This window comes from Pinus tabuliformis, chromosome Q (assembly GCF_031772625.1).
Source record: "Pinus tabuliformis cultivar Carrire ecotype Pingquan chromosome Q, CPIR1, whole genome shotgun sequence".
NCBI lineage: Eukaryota > Viridiplantae > Streptophyta > Pinopsida > Pinales > Pinaceae > Pinus > Pinus tabuliformis.
The window spans coordinates 1,293,420,160-1,293,444,145 of record NC_142296.1 but is presented as its reverse complement, the minus strand read 5'-3'; the positions used below and the strand labels follow the sequence as shown (position 1 = coordinate 1,293,444,145).

The following is a 23,986-nucleotide window of genomic DNA, read 5'->3' as shown; positions in this document are numbered from 1 at the left end:
AAACTCTCTTCTGCACTTAAGGCAATGGTAAATGGAATCCTAACCAATGGGGGTTTCCCTATGGGTTACTAAGCTTGATGTGTATGTAGTATGTATAGGATTGGGGAGTGGTGGATGAAAGGGTTACTAGTGCCTTCACTTGCTTGGACAAAGGAGTCATGGGAATAATCTTAGAGAACAGTTCTAAAGGAATATCAAGAGGTAGCAAGCAATTGCTTGATATTGACAACTACACACCTAACTTGGTTGTTTACAAGTGTCATGGTGAAGAGGGTCCTATAAAAGATCCACTACTCCACAAATTGTAAATGTGACCCCTACCAAATATTATCCTACTAACACACCTAATCTAGTGATATAGAATATGTACTGTTTTCATCTTGAATGTAAAGGATACAAAAGGGATATTAGAGGGAGGAAACAATTACCCTAGCCCTTTCCATTGTAGCATGTGTGCTTCTTTATGGCCCTTGATTTTCCTTTGTCATCCATACACCCACAAACAAATTCCCAATTGTAGCATATAGAACTAAATCCACACATAAGAATTAACTATACATCACTCTATTACTTACGCAAAATAAATGCAAATTACTCCAATAGCCTTGAGCTTCTTTTATTTACACCAAAAATTCTCAATATCTATCCCACATACTGTTGGAATCACAATTGTTGTTACACCAAAACCCGTAGGTGTTAGTAAACGAACACAACGCCAGAGTTAACGGATCCTCGAGAGGTTGTTAGGCACATGGCACGAAACACGTGGAGCGTTGGCTTTCATTCCTCCAACAATCTCCCCCTAGCGTGACCTAGGTGTGTTTCAAACTCGACACCTTTGGCTGAGATACCACTTGTTGGAATCACAATTGCCATTGCCATTGCCATTATCCTCGAGAGGCTATTAGGCACATGCCACAAAACACAAAGGGAGCACTGACTTTCATTCATCCAACGCACTCCAAAAATTCTCCAAGATCAATTGCTATATAAGGTTGGAAAATACCACTCAAACTTTCTACACAAGATTCCAACCTATGAGATTGCCCATGAAGATCAAAATCTACATTGTTTACACCACTTTCTTGAGTGATTTCTTCTTCATATGAATCTGAAACAAATTCTTTGGGACTTCTTACTCCATATCTTTCACTAATATACTCAAGGAAGAAAATCAATGCCTCACTTTTTATTTTATTTCATCCAAGAGAATGCTTGAAGGATCTTTATCATGTTTTAGCCTTCATAATACCAAGTTTCCTTCTTATTTTGTTACAAAGAATAGCCCAAACATATCATCATCTAAGCCTTCAATTTTATTTTCATCAACCATCCAAACTTCTTGAAAGACAATGATGAAATATGAAGATGAAGATATTTCTCGGGGTTAAGACTACAAAATCATTCTCTCGTGTTCTCTTTCATAGATAGGGAAAACATATTTAGCGTCACATCTTCATGAATAATATTAGATTTTGCAATGAAAATAATGAAATACATGGCAAAATCTAAAGCATCCTCCTTGTTCCCATAGAATTTGGGGTATGCTTTTTTCATTGCTTATAATTGAGACCATGTGGGTATCCATGGATGCGTGATAAATTTGACAGGGCAAACAAATTCACATCCAACTCTTTACAAGATGGAGCCATGCCCACTATTATAAGACCTAGAATGTTCATTGAACCAATAGAGCCCAAAAATGTGAATCAAACCAAAACCAAAGAAAAAGGACCAAAACACCTCTGGACCAAAATATACATAAATATTCAAATTATATATATATATATATATAGATATAGATATAAAATCTATAATAATAAAAAACATATATATCTATGTGCATCCATGTGATTTCAAATCACTTACACACAAATATGAAAACATTCTCATTTATATAGCAAGAGTGCATATAAGTTTATAACCAAAATAGCACTTGGTGCAATACATCTCTAAACCAAAATAAATCAAGAAACTAGCTCTAAATGGCCTCTAGGGTCCAAAAATAAGCATAGTACTAAACTACAATACCAACAGTACTAATGGCTAGCATCATAATCATCAGCCTCAAAATGAGTAGATTGTTAAATGGAATTAGCGGAGGAAGGGTTCAGCCAAAGTTAGAAGTATGCTAAGTTTGGTTGAGGGACCCACATAAGGAGCAATTATACTTTATCTTATCATTTGACTTGGGAGAAATTTAATCTCATATAGTCAAAAAGTGAAATGATCTCAACCATCAAAGAGATCTAATCTCAGCCCTTCATGGCAATGGTGGGCCAAAGGCTGATTTCTAAGAAGGAATAAACTTGGTTCATTCACGCACTAGAGACTTGGTGGCTAAAGGCAGCAAGAAGAGAACACTTCGACTAGGGTTTCAACGAACTAGGGCTTCAAATCAACACAGCTTAAGGGAGGAGAGGCACGCAATCCTTAGATCTTATCCAACATCCATTAAACTATAGCCAAGCCATGTTCATGGCGTAAAAGGGACCATACTCGGGCCATATTGAGTTGTAGAGATTTGTACAGTGAACAGGGCCACAGGTGTCGTGACGCAGAGCGAGGGTGCCTAGGCGTGTTGAGGAATTTGTAGAGCAAAATGGAAGTTTTCCTTTGTAATATCTTCTAAACAATACTTTTGTTGAAGTAGCCTAATAAAATCCACCAAGTTTGCAGGTTTTCCCTGATTAGGGATTTCCTGGGTAATACTTGTTGTGTACAGTTTTATGGTGTGTTTGTCTTCATTTGTTCCTTATTTTCCGTTGCATGCTAGTTAGAAAAGTCAGTATTTGTGGATTGAAGTTGAGTTCAGTTTTTCAGTTCTTTACTTAGCATAATTCACAGATTAGATTGTTGAGTTTTAAAGGAAATCTAACATGGTATCAGAGCTAAGTCTCTAACTGAAGACTAGCACCCTTTCTTTGAACCCAAAAGCAAGTTCAAGGCACAGAGGAGAGGCACAATACAGTTGAAGGTTACGTTTGGGTTTCTAGCAGTGCGACCTAGGGTTTTGACCCACAGAGCACAAATTTTCTAGTTAGATCAACGCACTAGGATTTCTAAAGAGTTTGACCAGCAAAAAGTCTTACCAGGGTTTGAGACCAGAGCACAATTTGGAGGGAGCAGCAAATTTCTGCTCATGGGAGAGGATTATTGTGGTGCTAGAGGAGCAAGGTATGAAGGAGTTTGTGAAGAACCCACCAGCCACACCAACTGACCCTTAGCATTTGGCTCAACATAACAAGAATGATGCCAGAGCAAAGAGGATTATTCTTGAACGAGTCAAAGATCACATTACACCACATCTTTCTGGTAAGAACTGCCAAAGAAATATTGACAACAATTTTGGGCTTATACTAGAGCTCAAGTGAGGCTAGAAAACTCATGCTCAAGGACAAACTCAAAAATATAGGGATGGGCAAGTCTAAGCCCATAATCTCTTATCTCACCAGGTTCACTCAAGTGAAGGATGAGTTGGTCAGTGTGGGGGAGACAATACCTGAAGCAGACATGGTGAGTCTTGCACTATTAGGGCTTCACAAATCATGGGATAACTTCCAGGACATAGTGAGTGGCAAAGAAAAGCTTCCAGACTGGGAGAAATTGTGGAGCGATTATGTCCAGGCGGAGATTCAGAGGCAGGCTAGATTTGGAGCTCATGTTAAGCATGAGGACGAGGAGAACTTTTCCCTCGCTGGCAAAGGGGGCAAGGCCAAGAGAAAGAAGAGTGCAAGAGGGGTCGAGTCCAACTCCAAAGGCAAGAAAGAAAAGAAGGATCTCTAAAAGATAAAATGCTTCCAGTGCCATCAGTTCGAAGACTATGCCACCAAGTGTCCTCAGAGGAAGAAAGGATCTAAGAAGGACTAGGTGGCAACTTTGGCAGAGGTGGACAAGTACAGTTCCAAATTTGAGGATTCTCGCTCATAGCTTGCATGGCAACCTCAGTAGCCAACTACATATGGTACATTGATAGTGTAGCATCCCGCCATATGACTAAGAAAAAGGAATATTTCAGTCCATTGATGGAGAAGGACATGTAGTTTCACATTGAGCTAGGAGATGATGGCAAGTACTTGTCCATGGGCGTGGCTACTATCAGGTTTGAGAGGGAGTCCAGTAACCCTCTTCATCTCAAGGATGTCCTCTGCGTTCCAGGTCTGAAGAAGAACCTTGTTTCGGTTTAAGGCCTAGAGGACAAGGTTATGAGGTTACCTTCAACAAAGGAAAGGCCTTCATCAAGCCTTTCAATTCCAGAGTAGCAAAGCAAATTGGTGTGAGTGAAGTGTTGGAAAATTTGTCATTGATGTCCATGGGTGATTGGGCCAACGTTCCTTTAATATTTTGCGTGCACAAATCAATTGAATTTGATTGCAAGGACCTCCTAGTTAGGTAGCCCTTGTCTCACCATTTCATTTGATAGGTGGCACATTTTGTGGGTCCTCCTGGTTTGAGAGATACTAATTTTTGAAGACTGATGCCCCAAAAATGGGTTTAGCGCCAACACATTTGCCCCAAAGGGTTATGGCCTTAATATTCATTGTTGCCCTAAAAGGAAGGCCAAAATTAAAAATCAATATGACCTAAATTCATGTGTTCTAACCAACTTTGAATTAAGATTACATAAAAGTCAAAAATTGATTTTAAGTGTCCTAAATCCTCCTCTAAACAGGTTTGTTCATCTCCCTCAAGTAGGCTTCTATTTAAACATGGCTCTTCAAACAAATCTTTATTATTATTTTGGGTAGGCTCTGCTATAGTCATGTCCTCTCAAAAGGTCAAGTCGGCCCCATTATAGGCTTGTTCCGCCACTATATATTACCCTAGTTGTGGACAAATGGAGGTAACAATTCAAATTATCTGAGGTAAAATAGTGCGAAGTCTATAGCTCCATTGAATATCTAAAGAAGGTCATGAGTAAGAATAATTTCTAAAGCAAATACGTGAAGCACCTTTATGGACCAACCAAGCTCTGGAGCATTGAGGTGACCAAGTTCCGAGTTGTTTTTAAGGGCACGTTTTAAGCAATTTAGGTCGAGTTTATGCCCAAACTGAGCTTTATGTAAGCCGCAGGATAGAGGTCAGTCTAATTTGAATTTTTGCACCAAGAGGCCACTGTGACAACCCTGTTGCAGGCTTGACGAAGACTGTATTTCTGACTAGCTTGGTTGGTCTGAGGCACTCAACAAACCCGCATTTCAGCCCTATTTAGGGCATGTTCCTAAGGTCTAATTTTGTTGTTTGTGGCCCTTACTCAAGTTTGAGGAAGAAGGTGACAAATCAGAATTTATGAGGTAGATAGCAAGTCTGTTTTGTGACAAAATTCTTCTTAAGAAGGTTGAAAGCAATCTTAGAGCAGAAGTTGTGAAGCAAACTTTGATCTTGGTTTGTAGCAAACCAATTATGGAACAAACCTTAGGACTTGTTTTGAAAACAGACCTTGGAGCAAATTCGTAGCAGACCTTTTGAAGCACATCTTGAATTTGTAGCAGACCCTGATGTTTGTGGCAGCCCTCTTTTGGAGCAAGCTTTGAAACTCGTTTTGAAGCAGATCCTTGGAGCAGTCCTTAAAGTTCTAAGGAACCATTATTGAAGCAAAAATTGATGGATGTCTTGATAATTCTCAAAGCAAAACCCTAGTGAAGTTGGGGAGCAATATTTTTAGCATACGATTGAAGAACTTGTAAAGCAAATCAAAGACAAAGTAAGAGTACTTGTATTGATCATCTAAGGCATGAACTTTATTGATTTCATATTGAACATTGCAACGGAGCAGTACTAGAGTTTAAATATTGTTGTAATTGGGTCATTGTGCCTGGTACGGGAGCCCAAAAAGATTTTCTTTTATCTTTTATAAGGTGGCAAGGTGGTGCTAGGCAAGGAAGTTCTAGCTTCCTTCGAGGTTGTCGCCTCCTTCTAATGGGAGCTGGTAAATCTTGTGGTTGTAGCCCCTCCAGTTGTAGCTAGTAAATCCAAAAGTCGTACTTCCCTTGTAATATAAATATATTGTTCATATATATCTTGTGTTCCCTTGAAGTGATGTTATTGGTTAATTGTTTTGGTACTTAAATTGTTGGAATTGATGACATATTGATTCACACCCCCCCCCAGTATTTCCAACATGAAGAAACCTCTACAAGCTACAGTTTGAGACAGTCGCGGCCTTGAGTAGCAAAGGGGACAATGAGTTGGGCAGAGACCTTGGGGAGCTATGGCACAGATGTATGGGCCATTTACACCATGGAGCACTGAAAATCCTCAGGGACATAGCCACAAGGTTTCCAAGGTGAAACACAGACCTTCATGACATGTGCAAGGGTTGCACACTTGGCAAGTATGCCAAGACATCCTTTCCCAGCAGTGACAACTGAGCCAAGGGCATCTTGGACTTGGTTCATTCAGATGTTAGTGGTTCATTCTCTTCTCCATCCCTCATGGCATACAAGTATTATGTCGCCTTCATTAATGACCACTTGAGGAAGACGTGTATCTTCTTCATGAAGAAAAAGGACAAATTATTCTCGAAATTCCTAGAGTTAAAAGCCTTAGTGGAGAACCAAACAAGAAAGAAGGGCAAAGCACTGAGATCATATAATGGTGGGGAGTATATCTCCAATGCCTTCATGGATTTGTGTGCCAAGGAGGGTATCAGTAGGGAGATCACCACACCCTATAACCCTCAACAAAACAAGGTGGTAGAGCACAAGAACCGAAGTATTGTTGGAGCGGCCAAGGCCATGTTGCATGACCAAGAACTACCATTATTTCTTTGGGCAAAGGCATGCAACACTATAGTCTTTCTGCAGAACAGGAGCCCACATAAGGTGCTTGGACGAGTTACACTAGAGGAGGCATTCACCAACAAGTCGAATGTTTCTCACTTTCAGATTCTTGGCAGTTTGGTTTACTGCGATGTGCCTTCAAAGGGTCGGAGGAAGCTAGGGCCTACAACAAAAAGGGCATTTTCATGGGCTACAGTTAGACGTCCAAAGCATACAAGGTGTATGTACCAACACTGAAGAAGACAATTATTGGGTGTTATTCAAGTTTGAGGAAAGGGCTCTCTAAAAGTCCTTAGAGCGTGAGCAAGCTACAGCACATGAGGAGTTGCAAGCTCCTAAGTAGGAGGCTCAGTTAGCTCCTCAAACCAGATCACAGCCAGTTGTTGGGAAGGTTGTATAGCAATCAAATGAGGAGGCAGCATAGGAATATGAGGGAGAGGAGCGACCAAGGCCCACTCTAGCAATAACACCTAGCACAGGCAAAAGAAAGTCGAGGTGGGTTGATCAGTGGATTTAGAAGGCTCAAAATAGGGTTGGGGCACCTAGCTCTACATTCAAGCAGAGAAAACAAGCACAGAGATACACATGTTATATGGCATTGATGACTGAGTCCTTAGATTCAGAGCCTTCTTGCTATGAGGCAACCTCTCAGCAGGTTTGGCGAGATATCATGGTGGAAGAGTATTCTTCTATCATGCTTGATTCAAGGGTCGAGTTTAGCAATTGGTTACACCTCGACCTAAGGTTGTACTAAATATGAACCATGTCATGCAAACATTTTGCTCCAAACATCTCTTCTTGGTGTGTATCTGCTCAAAAACACTCCAATTTCGTTCACACCACAAAGCATTACATGTCTAGCTCAATATTTGAATTGCAAATCTTTGTAAATCAAGGCATTGGCTACCAAATTGTTGCCACCATGAGGTTGAACTAAGAATTAAAGAAAAATAAGTATTAGCAAATGACATTGAAACTTAGAATCAAGTCTTTCAATGAGTAATATAATTTGAAATTTTCAACATTTCTTACTTGTTGGATCCTCTGTTTTGAATCTTGGGTTCTAGGATCATGCACTCAATGCATCTATACAATCCTTTACCTCTCCATTTGCTTCAAAATCTTTATTGTAATAGTACCATCCAAGTTCAAAAGAAAAAATATTCATCAATTGATTTTGCATGTTTGGCAAAGCATTTCTAATGAATAATACAACTCAAAAGCTTTGAAAATTAAAATTATATATGTTGGGTTTAATAGTAACCAAATGCATGTAAAGGTCTATGGAGTTGTTTGTTCCATCCACCTCTTTCCCTTCAGCCTTTTTGCTCCACTCAAATGCATTCCATTCATCATAAGGAAACATCTTCCAGGAATTGGTTTTTTGTTGAATAAGGGATTGCAATGAAAGAAAGTTTGTTGCAAATCATGTAATGGTTAACCAAACAAGTTCTCTGCCCTCGATGTGTTTCTTCATAAGGTTCAAAATCCATGAGCAATTGTAGATGTACCTAGTGATAGATTTTGCTTATTCCACACACTTCGCCCATTCAATTTTGCCAATATCCTCAAGCATGAGATCCAACCAATGGGTTGCACATGGAGTCGACCAAATGGTGGGGGTGTTTTTCCTCCAATGGTCATCCAACTACAACATAATTGGAGGCATTGTCTATGATCATCAGTGCAACATTTCTCTATCCGTACTTCCATAACCACTTCATCCAAAAGATGGAATAATAATTGTGCATCTTTCACCTGATTAGATGCATCCACAAATTTGAGAAACAAGGTACCTTTTAGCAAGTAATTAAGAAATTTATAATGGCACGAGATCTTCCATCAGTCCATCCATCAAAAATAATTGTGCAACCTGTTTTGGTTTGAACTTTATGAGGTACTCATTCATTCTTTGGAGCTGATTTTGTAAAAGTGGCCCCTTGACATTGTCAAAACTAGGGCCTTTGAAGCCCAGACCACATGCAACTATAACATCAATCATAGGTTGATAATGTGAAGAATTAGCAGCATTAAAAGGTATGTTTGCATCATACCACCGTATAGAAATACATTCCAAAGCAACTTCCTCTACCTTCTTCCAATTAACATTAATGGTGGGTTGAGCACCAAGGGTGGTGTGAGGTACAATGAAATATTCAATCCCTTTAAGTGACCTCTTCATACTAGTTTAACTAAGGCCAAAGGCATAAACATCTTCATCTCTTAATTCTAAGAGAGAAACGAAAGGATACTTCAAAACTAGGGATATGCCCTTCAAGTTCAAGGTCCAAGAAATCAACATCGTCCATTTTACTTTTGCTTGTCTTTCTTAACTTTCTTGTTCTTGCTTCTTTCTACTATGACAACTTCGATCAAACCCAATATAACTTCCTAGCCTTTAGGTCATCAGAGATATTACAAGGTTCTACTTGGCCTCACTAATGTGTTAAGTGTTCTTTAATCCTATGGATCCCCCCACCTTTAACTTTCTTCCCACTATAGTTGCATATTTCTATAGCCACTTCATCCAAACAGCAATGTAACCATATGCAATCATTCTTGTGTTTAGGGGCCATGGAAACTTTTATAGCAACAAATAAAAATATGCATACAAATCCCTAGCAATTTTTAAGAGAAAAATACAAGTAAACTAAGCGCATTAACATAACTTGAAAATCTTTCCAAATGTTGACAAGAAGAGCAGCTCCAAACAGCAGAGAAAACAGCCCTCTAACAACACCCTCAAGAATCTGAAAATGACCACTTACAATCACTTCTAAAAATAGTTCAAAAACAACCCAAGATCTTTTGGGGGAAAAACTCTTGAAGTATCTCCAAATCTCCCTAACAAACACAGCCCAAAAGCTCTCCAACTCAACCCTTCAACCAATTCTCCAAACCTGCCCAAGAACCTCCTCAAAACAGCCCTGCAAATATATCTCCAAACCCACTCAGAAAGCTCAACTCAAGGATTTCAAGAATCTCAAAAGAATAGTGTGAGTGAAATGGAGGGGGGGAGTGCCTTTAAATAGGTTTAAGGGGGAGCTAGAATTGTTTTTGGAGGTGGGCCAATCCACAACCAATATTAATGTTTAAAAAAAAAAATTGGGCCCCGAGTCATGTTCTATGACATGATACAAAATCGGATGGTTCAGTTTAAAAAAGGTTGGTTTGTACCGAACCAATTTTCTCTGGAAAACATTCAGGCTAGCTGATTCAATACACCCCAATCCAATTCTTATAACATTGATCATGATTCATACCTCAAATCCAAAGATCTGAATATATATGCTTTTCACAAAGTGCTTGTTTCACCCTACAAGCAAAAGTCTCCAGAAACCTGCAAAGGGAAAGGGCTTCTTCTCTTCATTGGGTCACCAAATGAACAAAATCTTCAACACAAACTAATATTTAGCTAATCTACAAGATTCAAGAACTGGAATTTGCCCTCGATAATTGTGCCAAAATGTTACCAACTAGCGCCTTTAACTCAAGGTCAAAAAAATAGGGTACTAGTAGGTTGGCCACTGTGACCTCACCAACACTCCTCTCCACTTTAGGCTATAGGTTAAATGGAATCCTAACCTAGGGGAGTTTCCCTATGGGTTACTAACATTAATGTGTATGTAGTATGTAGTGAGAGCATCAGAAAGGTTCGCATAATAAACAAAATGGAAAAATGGATTTAGACAGTTGGGGAGTGATGAATAAAAGGGAGAGTAGTGAAGCAACCACATGATATGCACAATTGTGCATCTAACTTGGGTGTAATCTACAAGTGTGACGGTGGAGAGGATCTTATCAAAGACCCGCTACTCAAAGCAAATTGCAAAAAAGACCCTATCAAAGACTATCTACAAACAGACCTAATCTAGTAATATTGAATGTGTCATGTTCTTATCTTGAAGGTAAAGGATACGAAAGGGACATAAGAGGGAAGAAACTATTACCCTAGCCCTTTCCATTGTAGCACATATGCTTTTCTATGGCCCTTAAATTTCCTTTGTCATTTATACACTACAAAAAAAATCCCAATTGTAGCTCATAGAACTAAAAGACGCATATAAGAAATTAACTGAACATCACTCTATTACTTAGGCAAAATAAAGGAAACAATACTCCTTAACCTTGAGTTTCTTTAATTTACAAAAAATAAAAATAAAAATTCCCAAAATCTGTCCCACATACTCCAAAAATTCTGCAAGATCCATTGTTATATATGGCTGGAAAATAAGGCCCTCAACCAACACTGAATTTTAGGACTTGGGGTAGTGGAATTTTTATTTAAGACTCGTCAATTCAGCTGCGCTTCTTTCATGACATTTTTTTAATAACAATGATGTTTCCAGACAATTATGAATTTGAGACTATGTTTGTGAGTAAAAGAATCTTGAATGCTTAATGCTTGTTCTGATGGGTTGCTTACTCTCTGTATCCTTTGATGCAGGTTATTTAATGCTTTGTGTTGAGTTTAATCATGATTTGATTTTGTCCTATTTTAATCCCAGCTTGTTTACTTCTTGCATAATGACAATTTAATGATCTTTGAGCTTACTTCTGTTGTATGTTTATTTCACCCCAGGTTGTAGTTGAAATTGGGCTAATATGTTTCAATGTCATGCAGTGCAAGATATCCAAGTATTGATGCCATAATATCAATTGAGATTATCACCTTGAAAGTTGAAACTAACCTCTGTTCAATATGATTATAAGAAACAAAGCGCAGGATTTCTCAAAGCGCAAACTAAGTGAAGTAACCCAGTAAAGAAGATAAGTGAGTACAAGTAATGCATCCAATGATTTTGCAATGATGTTGTAGACACAAAACAAAGGTGAGATCATGCAATGGAGTATTGTAATCTTGTCTGTAAATATAAATTAACTTTTATCTCCAAAGGTCTGGTTTCAAGCATGGACTGGTACATTAAAGGACAAAGTGAGAGATATCTTGATCATAAGCACAGAGGTACCATCTCAAACTTCGCTGGTGATGCTTAGTATCAGTTGTTATCACTATGATTGTTTGGCAATCTTTGAAGGCATGATGGGTAACGAATTATTAAGCATTAAATAGAAATGCATCAATAATATGTATCGAAAAATACATATTGTTGATGATGATCACATGCAAAATTCTTAAATTCACAAGTTTTGACATTGGCCTTAGAGGCCTATTTGAGCATATTTTTGTGGTTTTGACCAAATTGAATATGGAAAACGTCAGAAGGGGTAGTTTTTCCTTGATATATTTTGGGGGGATTAATGATCGCAATGTGGCAAACAGAATTCAATTTCAAGACCAAAAAGTAAAAAATGCATTTTCTGACATTTCCAGTCAAACAAGCTAGTTTGACTCACATTTTATGAAAGGTACCACACGTAGTGTTGAATATGGCATCTCAGTCCTGATCAATCATTGGAAAGCTTATTATGCCTACTATGCTTGGCTTTTAAGTTTTCATGACTCAACATTCCAAGAACAGGTGAAGGAAGTACACAATTATAAAGCTGAAAAACGAATGGGGTTCACGTGTTATTTTTAATTGGTTTTGATACTTCGTCAAATGATCTCTTTCCTCATATTTTGACATGGTACATAAGACTATGTGATTCTTGCTAAGTGTAATAATTTCACCACCTTACTAGACTTAGCAATGGACAATTGTAGGGCCAAGTGGAAGAGCAGGTTGCTCAATTTGGAAGCCAGCAATCCAAAGTAAGCAAGCGAAGCTCAACAATGCCCAAAAAAACTTCAATCTGAAGTTAGCTTGTCAATTTAAGAGTGTTCAAATCTTGATTGGAAATGCACGAGTTTTTGTCGACGTTTCTTGCATGCAAGGCTAAATCACTGACCTTGGATTACCAAGGTCACTCCAAGCCAATGGTTTGCCTAAAGAAAGCTAAATTGCTGACCTATGAGGCCGGCAAGCACTTCAAAGCAGTGATTTTCCCAGTGTTACTTGGGAGCGGAAGCGAAAGCAGGGAGCGGGAGCGAAAACAAGTGCGGGAGCGACATTTTCAGAAGCTCCCGTTTTGGGAGCGAATCCCAGAGCGTTTTTTAATATATATATATATATATATATATATATATATATATATATATATATTGATACATATATGTCAACAAAAACATGTTGAATGATGCATTAGATATAAAAAAAACATAATATTAAAAAAACAAAACAAACAAACATAGATTGATCATTGAACCATATAACAACAATCATCTAGAAGTTATAATCCTCATCAACCACGTCCACAAGTTAGTAACATACAACATATTGAGTCTCATGAATCATGATTCATCAATCTTGAAGTTTCAACTTCAAGCTTTCAAAATTGAAAATTCAGTTTATAACATTTATCATCATTGATCACCAAAGTTGTACTTGTAAGCTAAGTTTAACCATTACAACAAATAATATCTAACATGAAATGAAATGTTATAAAATGAAATGAAATGAAACAACTTTCACGAAGCATCATATTCATAATTCATTACCAATGAGTTATAATTGCCAACTTCAAACTTCAAACTTCAAACTTAAATTGTCATATATTGTTTACAAAAATATCATAATAAATATGAAAGAGTCAACAGTTATAAAAACTACTAGAAACTAGAAAAGACAAGTAAATCTATCATCTACATCTTCGTCTTGCCACCACGAATAATGTCTAATTTCTGAGCAGGTCGTGGTGGTCTTCTAGGAGTCTCCTCCCGCACAGACCCACGACTAGAACCAGAAGGCACATGCCCTCCACGTGAGGATGTACATGGAGGTGGCGACAGCAAAGGAACAAGACTCAGAACTCGAGCACTGCTACTGGATGGTGGAGGTGGCATGGTTGTTGCTTCATCTTCCTCTCTCATAAGTTCTGCTTCCAATTCTTCAAGATGTATAGTGCCATCCTCCAAATTATCATCCTCTGGGTGGTTGTCCCAAATTTTATATGTTGGATCCTCATAAGCCTGATCACAGTAATGACTCAACAACCTCAAGTTGTAGAGCACATAAACCAAGCTTTCTGCCCGGTTTTCATTCAGTCTGTTTCGTCTCACATTATGTATAAAATTGTAGGTGCTCCAACACCTCTCTGCAGAAGAAGTATTTAAAACCTGTGAGAGAACTTTTTTTGCCAGTTTTGGTAAAAGTCCCTAGCCGCCATATGCTTCCCACCATGTGAGAGCACCATATTTGTCTCTATCTTCCATTGCATGGAAGGAACCAAACAAACCAGTGCAACTTAAGTATCTGCCTAATTCAAGACGCAAACTAGCACATTCCTCACTGTCAGGTATCAACTTGTCTAATGCTTGAAAATATCCTATAGAGACCTCTTCATCTATATGGGGTTTGACCCTAACCCCACCCCTTGGTGCAGGTTGGCCCAACCAAGATGCAGAGTAGTATTTTGGCGTAAGGATATACGCCAAGGCATGTAGTGGAACATTAAGTTTATCCCACCGTGTACACACACAATTGTGAATCAGTGTATACAAGTTGGGATCATCTTTCTGAACAATATCTTTTATTTGCCCCAACATGGTATCCATCTGCTCATACACCTCCCCAATCACTGGTTTATTTGTATCTGCAAACCGAATCATGTGATAAATGGGCTTGGTGAATTCCAATACTTGCCTCACACATGCCCAAAACATACCATCAAGAGCGGTCTCCTCCACCTGTTCAAAACCTTGCCTGTCAGCTGCATTTGTAGCCCTTTCCTTTAATATCTGCCAGTGTGGACTTGATACCATGCTAGCCAATGACTCTCTTACCTTCAAAAGGCGCCTGAAGTTGAGGTAAAAGCTACCAAATCTAGTCTTCGCAATCTTCAATCTTGAGTGATTGTGAAAAAGGCCATGGGTATTGCTATGATTTGTAATAAATTTTATCATTTCTTTGCCTCTCTTGTACAAATCACCAATCCATTTGTATTGTTGGTTTTTGTTCTTAATAATATCATGCATCAAAAGGTTCATTGTGTGAACCAAACACCCAGACCAAAATATGTTGGGGTATTTATCCTCAATAATTGCTCCCGCTGCCTTACAATTAGGAGCATTATCATTGATGACTTGGATGACATTGTATGGCCCAATACGGTCAATTGTTTCAAGTAATGGTTCTGCAATGTTGATGCTGGTCTTGAACTTGCCTGAGTAATCATATGTTGAAAGAAAGATGGCACCACTAACAAACACACAAGAACACTTATCAATGGCTTGCCTTTTACATGTGTCCATCCATCAGATACAATGGGCACCCCATGGTCAGTCCAAGAACTTGTCATTCTACTCAAAGAAGGCTCTTGTATCCTTTAGGGGCATCATTTATGGCAGAAACCATTTCGTGCCAATAAGGTGAGCAAAGAACATTGAAAGGTATCCCACATGCATAGAGAAACATGTAAACTTTTGAATCCACATCATTCCTACACCCTTCATCAAGGAAATCTGATATGGTTCTATGCTATGAAACCGGATTCGTCCAAACCCCTGGACGAATCCCGAATCGGACGAATCGGACACGATTCTGTCCTGACACGTGTCATGTTTCAATGACTCGTCGTGTCATATCCGGGTACGTCGTGTCATGAGCGTGTCAAAAAAATGAAGAACGTGTCACGATTTTGGAATCGAATCCTGGTTTCGGATTCGTTTTTCGGGCTGCTGGTAGGTTTAAGTTCGCTGTTGTCATTCCCATTTGACCGCATTTGCAACCTTAACATCGATTTGGAGCGAGTAACAGCGATTTGGAGCGATTTGGAGCGGCGGACCGCATTGCAATTTGCAGGTTTAAGGTTAGTTTGCTGAGCTGTTAAAACTTAATATGTATCACGCCTTATCAGTGATCAGTTTGCATAAATTGCGTGACACAAAACCCTTGAACCACTGTAATGTTGGGTATATAGAACCAGTCACCACAACGTATGGAGCAACGCCATATAATCTGAGCCTATGTAACAGATTTTGATTTGATGACTTAATGAGAAAACTACAGTTGTCAGTGTGTTTATCTTACTATCTTGTAGTTGTAAGTTGTCTTTCAGTTATGAATTATGAATCATGATTTAAATTTTTAATAGATTTATGATTTTATCATTTATCATTTATGTGACCAGTACCACTGACATTTATTTGAATTTTGTATGTACTATGCATGCTAATAGCTATAGATGAAGATCTACGTTTGAAATCAATAAATTTGTATCATTAATTAAAATTTGTGTAAGAAATATGCTAATAACTAATTTTTAAGATATATATATATATATATTAAAAAATATATATATATATATATATATATATATATATATATATATATATTTTAATAAAATAATATATAACGTGTCCTAACGTGTCTTGTTCCGGGGGGTCAGCGTGTCCCGAATCCGACACCACGAATCCCGAATCCTACGTGTCCCGAATCCCCGTGTCAGGTGACTTAGGTTCTATGCCTTAAACTTGGTGACCCTATGCCTCCATATCCACTGCCATGAGAGGATGTTGAAGGAGTTCTTTGTGCATGTGATTGTGAACTTGGTTTAAAGAAACCCTTTGATTTCTTAGATTTCTATTGGGCTTCCTCCTCTTCCCTTATGTATTTGGCTCTATCTGCTACGGACGCACCTGTACAAGTTTTGATTCCTATTTGTTTATCTCCATCTGATGGCCTTTTCCCGCACGGGTGTTTGAACCTGTGTAATTATTGTTGCAATGGTGACAATGAAATTTAGTGGTTCCACTCCCTTTCCCTGCTTCAGGCCTATTAACATATTTCCACAATGGGGTTTGGTCTTGTTTAGTTTTTAGAGTTGACTCATGTTCACTCTCCTCCAGCTCCTCCTCACCAAGGTACTCCTCTCCGGGGTTTTCATCAAATCCACTATAACCCACTTCTTCATCCCCTTCTTCATTTTCAACCCTTCTTTTTCTATTCTCCAACACCATAATAACCAAAAAAGGAACCAAGAAGAAGAAAATGCCAAGAAATATAACCATGATGTTTGAAATTGGAAGTTTTGAATCTGCAAAAAAATGGAATGGGAATGGGAATGGGAAATAGAGAAAAAAACAAATTATTTATCTATTTAGGAACGAACATTAAAAGAAATTAAGGAACAAAAAAAAAATGCTAGAATAGAGTGTAGATCCTACCTTTTCGGCCTCCAATCTCCTCTTGCAAGCTCTTCAATCTCCCCTTGGATGTCCTTGCTCCTTGCTCTCTCTCACTCTCTCACTCTTAGAAATGTCAAATGAAATGAATAATGAAGGAGAGGGTTTACTTATATTACTCCCCTCCCCTCCCTCCCTCCCTCCCTTTTTTTCCACGTCGTCGCCTTTTTTTCCACATCGTCGGCTTTTTTTCTGCACAGGCGTCGCTCACCGCCGGCTGAGAGCGATTTTTCCAACTCGGGAGCGATCAGGAGCGATCGCTCCCCGACCGCTCCCGGGTTGGAAAAATCACTCCCGAAGCAACGCTCCCTAAATCAACTTGAAAAAAAAAGGAGCGAAAACTTTGGTTAGGGAGCGCGCTCCCGCCTGGAGTGCAGATTGGGAGCGAGATCGAGGGGGGACGCTCCCCCGCAACACTGTATTTTCCCAACAAAGACTAAATAATTGAACCTGGTTATACCAGGAACCTTTGCTTAAAATTCAATTTACCATTGTCACCTCATCAGAAACCTCAAAAACAGCAGACAAATAAAACTTGAGGTGCAACAGTAATTTATTGACTTGAAGGAAACGTAGATAGGCCTATTTTATCAGGACCAAAACGGTGAACCCCCTAAACCAGGAACCAGTCTGGAACTGAAGAATAACAGAATATTAAAAAAAAAAAATAAGAAAACTATAAATAAAGATATAACAAAAAAAATCCATATACACGACAAAATCTGATGGAAATGTTGCAATCCCCCCAATCCTAAAATCCTAAAAGCTGTTAAAACTGCTGATTTTGAGAAGGATCTAAAATTCTACTTTCTCCATATGAAATCCAATGAAGTTGGAACCACTATCAAACATCCTGAAACAATTAATGGTAATGTTAAAAATTTAAATAAAAAGATGAAAATTTAAGCATTTAACATTACCATTAATCACATAGCATTATTAGGGCCTTAGGGTTGAATATTAGGCTGCCCTGTTCATAAATTATTGCTTTTTTTAAATTGTGTTCTGAGGGTCCTTGGTTGCAATGTACAGAACTGGCCAGCCTTGTACAGAACAAGCCCTTTTGGTGAAAAAAGACCAGTTTGGTACAGAACCAGCAGGTTTCATACACCCTACAGTTGAATTAGGCTGCCCCGTTCATAAATTATTGTTTTAAAAAAATAACAAAAAATTGCATTCAGAGGGTCCTTGGTTGCATTGTACAGAGTCAGCCTGTTACATACAAAACCTGCCGATTCAGTGAAAAAAGGCTGATCCAGTACTGAACCAGCGTTTTCCGATTTTGTGCCACCAGTGAGACCAACCAGTTCTGGTCTGGTTCTGATAACTCAGAGAGACATGAGATGGGATGTTTCCCAAGAAATGGGGATAATTTCCATTTTGTGGTGACACATGTGCACTTCCCCAAAAAAGTGGGGGTGCCTCCCCCCTATTAGTTTTTCCCAATGGCCTTTGTTTGAGGTAAAAGGACACAAAATAGTGTGATTGTTACAACTTACATGCAAATGTCAATATTTATTATGAACAGTATCCCCTTTGCTGAGAACACTGACTTTTCCCACGACATTTCCTAAAATTTGGGGGATTTCTCCACATGTCCCTGGGATGCATTTACCCATCCTGTGTCCCTGTGTCCCAGAAACATGGTCACAGGCTTACAAGTTCTTTGATACACTAACTTCTAGACCGACAACAGATGAACTAAAGAAATTTGCATGTTCATGCAAGTAAGACATGATAAATACCACATCTAAATAAACACTTGAACTACTAAAAAAATTGACCTCAACACCCAAGCAGACTTTTAGATTCTAGAATCAGAACAACAATGCTCACCATTAAATAACACCCCTCCTCAAACTTCTCTAGAAAACCAGCCACCCATCTATCTGCATTTTCAACCCACTCACTGTGATGTATTCCAGCTCTTGTGGCAACGATATGTAACTGCAAATGTACATATTTTTCATTAATAAGACTGAAAACTTTCAAAAATCCAACAAAAGTAGAGAATGATTCTGACAGTGGTCTGCCTGCTAAAATAAGGAATCCAATCAAATAACCATGTAAATGAATTGACTTAATTTGCATCAACTCAAAGAAAGACTTCAAGTGAAAAAGTACCAATCAAACAACATACCTTTTTCCCTACACGCTCTTGTTGCTCCTTCACCTTCTGACGCAATTTAGTTATGCTCATGTTGACCCTCAATTGCTTTTCCTGTAAAAAAACACAACAATATCGATTACAACATTATCATAACTATAAAGCTTATATGGCCATTGTAAGGAAACACATGCCATCCTATAGGATGGCAAACATAAACCCATACTTTCTTTCCCAAAGGCACAAGTACTTTTAAGCACAAAATGTCGCACATGCTCAACATTAGAAACAGTTCAGTCTGCATTTCTTGGAAAATGCCTTTAGAGACCAATTAATTGTTACTCATATAGAAAAATCACCCATTATGCAATCTCTCATAATCTGCAAAAACCATGCCATGTTGCCATAAACACCGCAGAAATCATTTATAAGTAACAGAAGGCGCCATTTGTATTTAGGAAAACAGCTACAGAAGAAGTGTTGTGGAATTATTTGGAGATTCATGATAAAGCTAATGATTGGAAGCCCAGAACACAGATGTCCTTGTTACAAAGCATACAAAAACTGAACAAATAAATAGTTGACTGCAATGTTGCGAACATCGGCATAGGGATAAAATCAGCAATGGTCCAGATAACCAAAAAATCGTAAAAATCAGGGAAAAAACAGTTAAAAAACAACAAACATCGACAAAATCAAGATACCATCAAAATATCGGTAAAAAACGACAAACTTCAACAAAATCAAGATACCATCAAAATATTGCTAAAAATCGGCAAACATCGGCTAGGCCAAAAAATCGTGATTTCGAGATAAAATTGGGATGTTATCGAGATGTTCACAACAATGGATTACTCTAGCCACAAACAGAGATAATGAAAATAACTTGAGGAAGAACAAAAATGAAGAGGAGGGCATGGTAATATATTATAGTATAACACTATCAAGCATCAAAAAACTACAGCACATATCAATGTGGGACATAAATGAAGAAAGTTGAAGAGCAACTTGAAATGTGGTGCAGAAAGGAAATTTAGCTTGCATTCTTAATTGTCTTTCCCATTAAGCAGTGCATATTAGACCTCTTTCTATTGGATAATCATGATCAATGATACCTAAGAGATACGCTTTAGCATGTTGAGCAAAGATTGATAATATTAACCTCATCAAGAAGTCTTTGGCTAATTTGAATTTCAAAAGTTCAGAGCACTTTATAAGGTCTCCGAACTTCACAGATGATATTTCTGATCAGTTGTTAATTGGTAAATTTTATAACTTCACAACCTCAGTACTAAGTAGGTAATTAAATCTTTACATCTATCTCAATTTCTCTGTGTTTTTTAACTTTGAACTTTTTGAATTTGAAAAGTTCAAAGTTGCAAAACACAGAAATTGAGATAGATAATCTGAAAAGTTCAAAGTTGCAAAACACAGACGAATTGTGATAGATGTAAAGATTTAAGTACCTACTTAGTACTGAGGTTGTGAAGCTATAAAATTTACCAATGAACAACTGATCAGAAATATTATCTGTGAAGTTCTGAGACCTTATAAAATCCAACTAATTTTAAGTTGCAGGAGTAAACTGACCTTCACATAGCTGACTCCAAGGTCCTTCCTTGTGTAACCTCGAGCCAAGTTGCGCATTACATATTCATTGTAGTCTTTCAGCATGCGCATTATGATATCTGATGTTGAGATACCCTCAGTACGTTTTGTTTCCTTAAATTTGCCAATTGATTTGATCTGAAGAACATATGTTTTGAAAATTCTTTTAGGTCAATAATGATTGATGAAATCACCAATTCAGAAAAGTATAATATGAGTTACCTCAGAAATTGCAACTATTACTTACATATTCATACACATCATTGCCTGCTCCACTTGCATCAGCATATCTGCAGAAAAATAGCATAAGAACATTCAGATCAAAAACATGACCTGTTATCCAAAGGTACAAGAAGTTAAGAGTTGATTCTGCAGGTTATGATCATTCCTGGTGACACTTGAAATAAATTTTACTTGCATATCAAACCAAGTTATCATGCAAAAATATTAAAAAAAAATCAATTTTTACATGAACATGGAAATTACAAAAACCCTTGTGGCTAATTAACACCAGGCATTCTTCAGGTAAACCAAACCAGGTACCTAATTAATACAGAAGCTTGTTGATTTATAGATGAAAAACCAGAATTATAGGTTAAGAATGGCTTATAGATTTATAGATTTATATATGAATGGCTTAATTGCTTTGTGGATATTTCCCTCTCAGAGGGTTATACCATGTAAAACTTCCTGTGATGACCAAAGACCTATTTCTTTGTGGCGCTAGTTCCTGTGATTGCATTGTTATTTTGGTGCTAGTTTCTTGGTATTATTCTTGTAAATGCATAGTTATTTTGGTTTTCTCAATGCCTTGTTTTCGTGTTCCCTAATATTGTTTAGCAATGCACTGTTGTTTTGGGTCTCTCGGACCTCTGCTGTTTACAAGCCCCAAGGTCCTCACTAGCTTCCTGACAGTCCTTGACTTTATTTCCTCACCTTTTTATAGCAATCTTTTTTTCTTGGTTCCAGGCTCCTCCCACAACATGGTTCTCTTTGTAGTAGTCATGCAACATTTCTCCTTGTGGGTATTGTTTTCTACCAAAATACCCCACCCCACCACCTGCCCACCCCCAACCTCCTTTTCAGCCATCCATGCCAATGGAAGCATCCTCCTTGGTACCAATGCCCTCCCTGTAGACAACAATTTCCTTAGTAATCACCCCCCATTTCAAGTGGTTCTGTCAACCGTTACTTCAATCACACTGCCCATAGTTGGTAATTCTTAGAGATCACACCCCTTCAAGCATTAATCTTACCTACAAACTAAAGATCACTGCTTGTTTTCCAAACCAAACACTTTGACCATACACCCCTACCACATGGAGACAACCTATGGCTAAAGCTAACAGGCACATCTAGCACCTTGCCAAGTGGAAACACTGTATTGCCAAGCTAATAGGCATGTCAAACACCTTGCAAAGTGGGACCAGCTAAACTCTGCCCTGCAAACAACTAGAAGACGACAAGGGCATGTTGACTACCATGCAAAGTAACACATCAACATCCTAATAGCATTACCTGCCACATGGTACAAACATTGCCTTCTATGGCAACAATTACAAGACAACTGCCATGTCACCTACCACATGCCATCACCAGAGCAGTGCCACTTTTGCAAGCATGTGATTTGACAAAGACACATCACTCTGCTATGAGTCGTTGCCATGTGCTACTATGTCATCTATGATCTACCACATCAACATTTTGAAGAACCCCTTTCATTGAACTTTCAATTTTTGACGGTGATTTCAAACATGCAAAGTCCACTTCAAGTGCAATTTTTTGCAGAGAGTGTTTTTTCATTCTCTATGCAGTGGTGCAGTTAGTTTCTGGAAATTTCATTGTGTGGTGCTTGCTACTACTCAGTTTTCTAAGGAAACCCCTTCTAATCCTCATTTCTGGACCTTTTGAAATGCAAGTCTTTAGCCATACAAGCACTTTTTGTAGTATCATTTATTGAAAGTGCATATTTTTCATGCACTTTACATTGGTGCAATCAGGTTTTGTATTTATAGCAATTTGATTTCTTTTCTTCGTGATGGATAATATGAATGTAGCTCACCTAATCAGTGTTGATTATTACTTGTCAAATATCTATTTAGAAGTTTGGGAATGTTTAGGATCACTTTGGGTACAGAAATTGCACCTTTGGATGCCTCAAAGAAAGCCAAGTGAGATAAGAGAGCAATGAAGCTCTTGGACCTAAGTTACCAGAAAACGGAAACGGGTACGGGGTTTGAAACGGATACGGCAAATTTTCAAAAAATCTGGATACGATACGGCAGGAAACCGCACCCGTATCATGATACGATACGGCAGGAAACCGCACCCGTATAATTTTCAGAATCTAAATGATCATCTATGATCTATCATGATTCATGATTCATCATCATCAATTCAAGTTTCAACTTTCAACGTATGCCATATGGCATAAACATTCAACATTGCCATCATCATTAACGATTATTATAACATTCATGATTCAAGTTTCAAGTTTCAACATATCATCAAGTTTTTGTTTCAAATTTCAAACATCAAGTTATCTAATATCAAGGAAATTCATTTACTGGTTTGCCTAGAGGATTACATGACGTGAATGCATGTAGCAGAAACTGTTGGACACCTAATCCTAAGTGGGTTAGTGTGGAAGCCGAATAGACCAAAGCAGTCCAAGAGACCTTGGGATCTGAAACCCAAGAGTCATATGTTGTACTATAAATGTATATCTGATGTTAATAAAAAAATGTACTCACTGATTTATCTTTCCTATTCTATGTTTTCCATGTGTGTTTAACATGGTATCGGAGCGGGCGATCTCCTGCCCTGCTCATATTTGAGCCACTTGTTTTGTGGCCTCTCTTTGCATGTCAGAACTGCAGACATTTTCCTGTCCACTAAATTTATGGCAAGTTATGCCCTCATTCTCTATCTTTCAACCGTTCTGGCTTGTCAGCGTCTCAGACCTCCTTGCGCATAGCAAATCTATCGCTTCAACCTGTAGTGCCACCTATTATCTGACATCCCTATTAACGATGCATGTGATTCTTTACCGATTTTTATGCTGCTGATACATATAATTCTTAAAATAAATTTGGAAACGGCTCATATCATTTACCAGCGATGATGATATACGTTATTTTCTATGAGAATTCTCTGCATCAATGTTCTGTCCTCAGACTGTCAAATCTTTGCCAAGCGTTACACTAGCATTCTCTGCCTTTCTTTTGTTGCATGAAACATTCTCTGCCATCACTATTTATTGGCAGCAGTTAGAAAATTCTCTCTTCCAGGAGTTGTAGCCTA

At 38.2% G+C, this 23,986-nt stretch overlaps 1 protein-coding gene across 3 annotated transcripts in view; it reads right to left on the bottom strand.

Moving 5' to 3' along the window:
- Nucleotides 1–23,986, bottom strand: part of LOC149224560 (choline-phosphate cytidylyltransferase 2-like) — a 91,849-nt gene that overhangs the window by 3,174 nt on the left and 64,689 nt on the right. For all 3 annotated transcript variants that reach the window (XM_089386156.1, XM_089386158.1, XM_089386157.1), the window contains exons 4-7: nucleotides 20,931–20,973; nucleotides 20,666–20,821; nucleotides 19,109–19,189; nucleotides 18,805–18,915 (exon numbers count right to left, since the gene is read on the bottom strand). In XM_089386156.1, coding sequence (XP_089242282.1) covers nucleotides 18,805–18,915; nucleotides 19,109–19,189; nucleotides 20,666–20,821; nucleotides 20,931–20,973 — 391 coding nt within the window. The remainder of the gene's footprint in view (nucleotides 1–18,804; nucleotides 18,916–19,108; nucleotides 19,190–20,665; nucleotides 20,822–20,930; nucleotides 20,974–23,986) is intronic.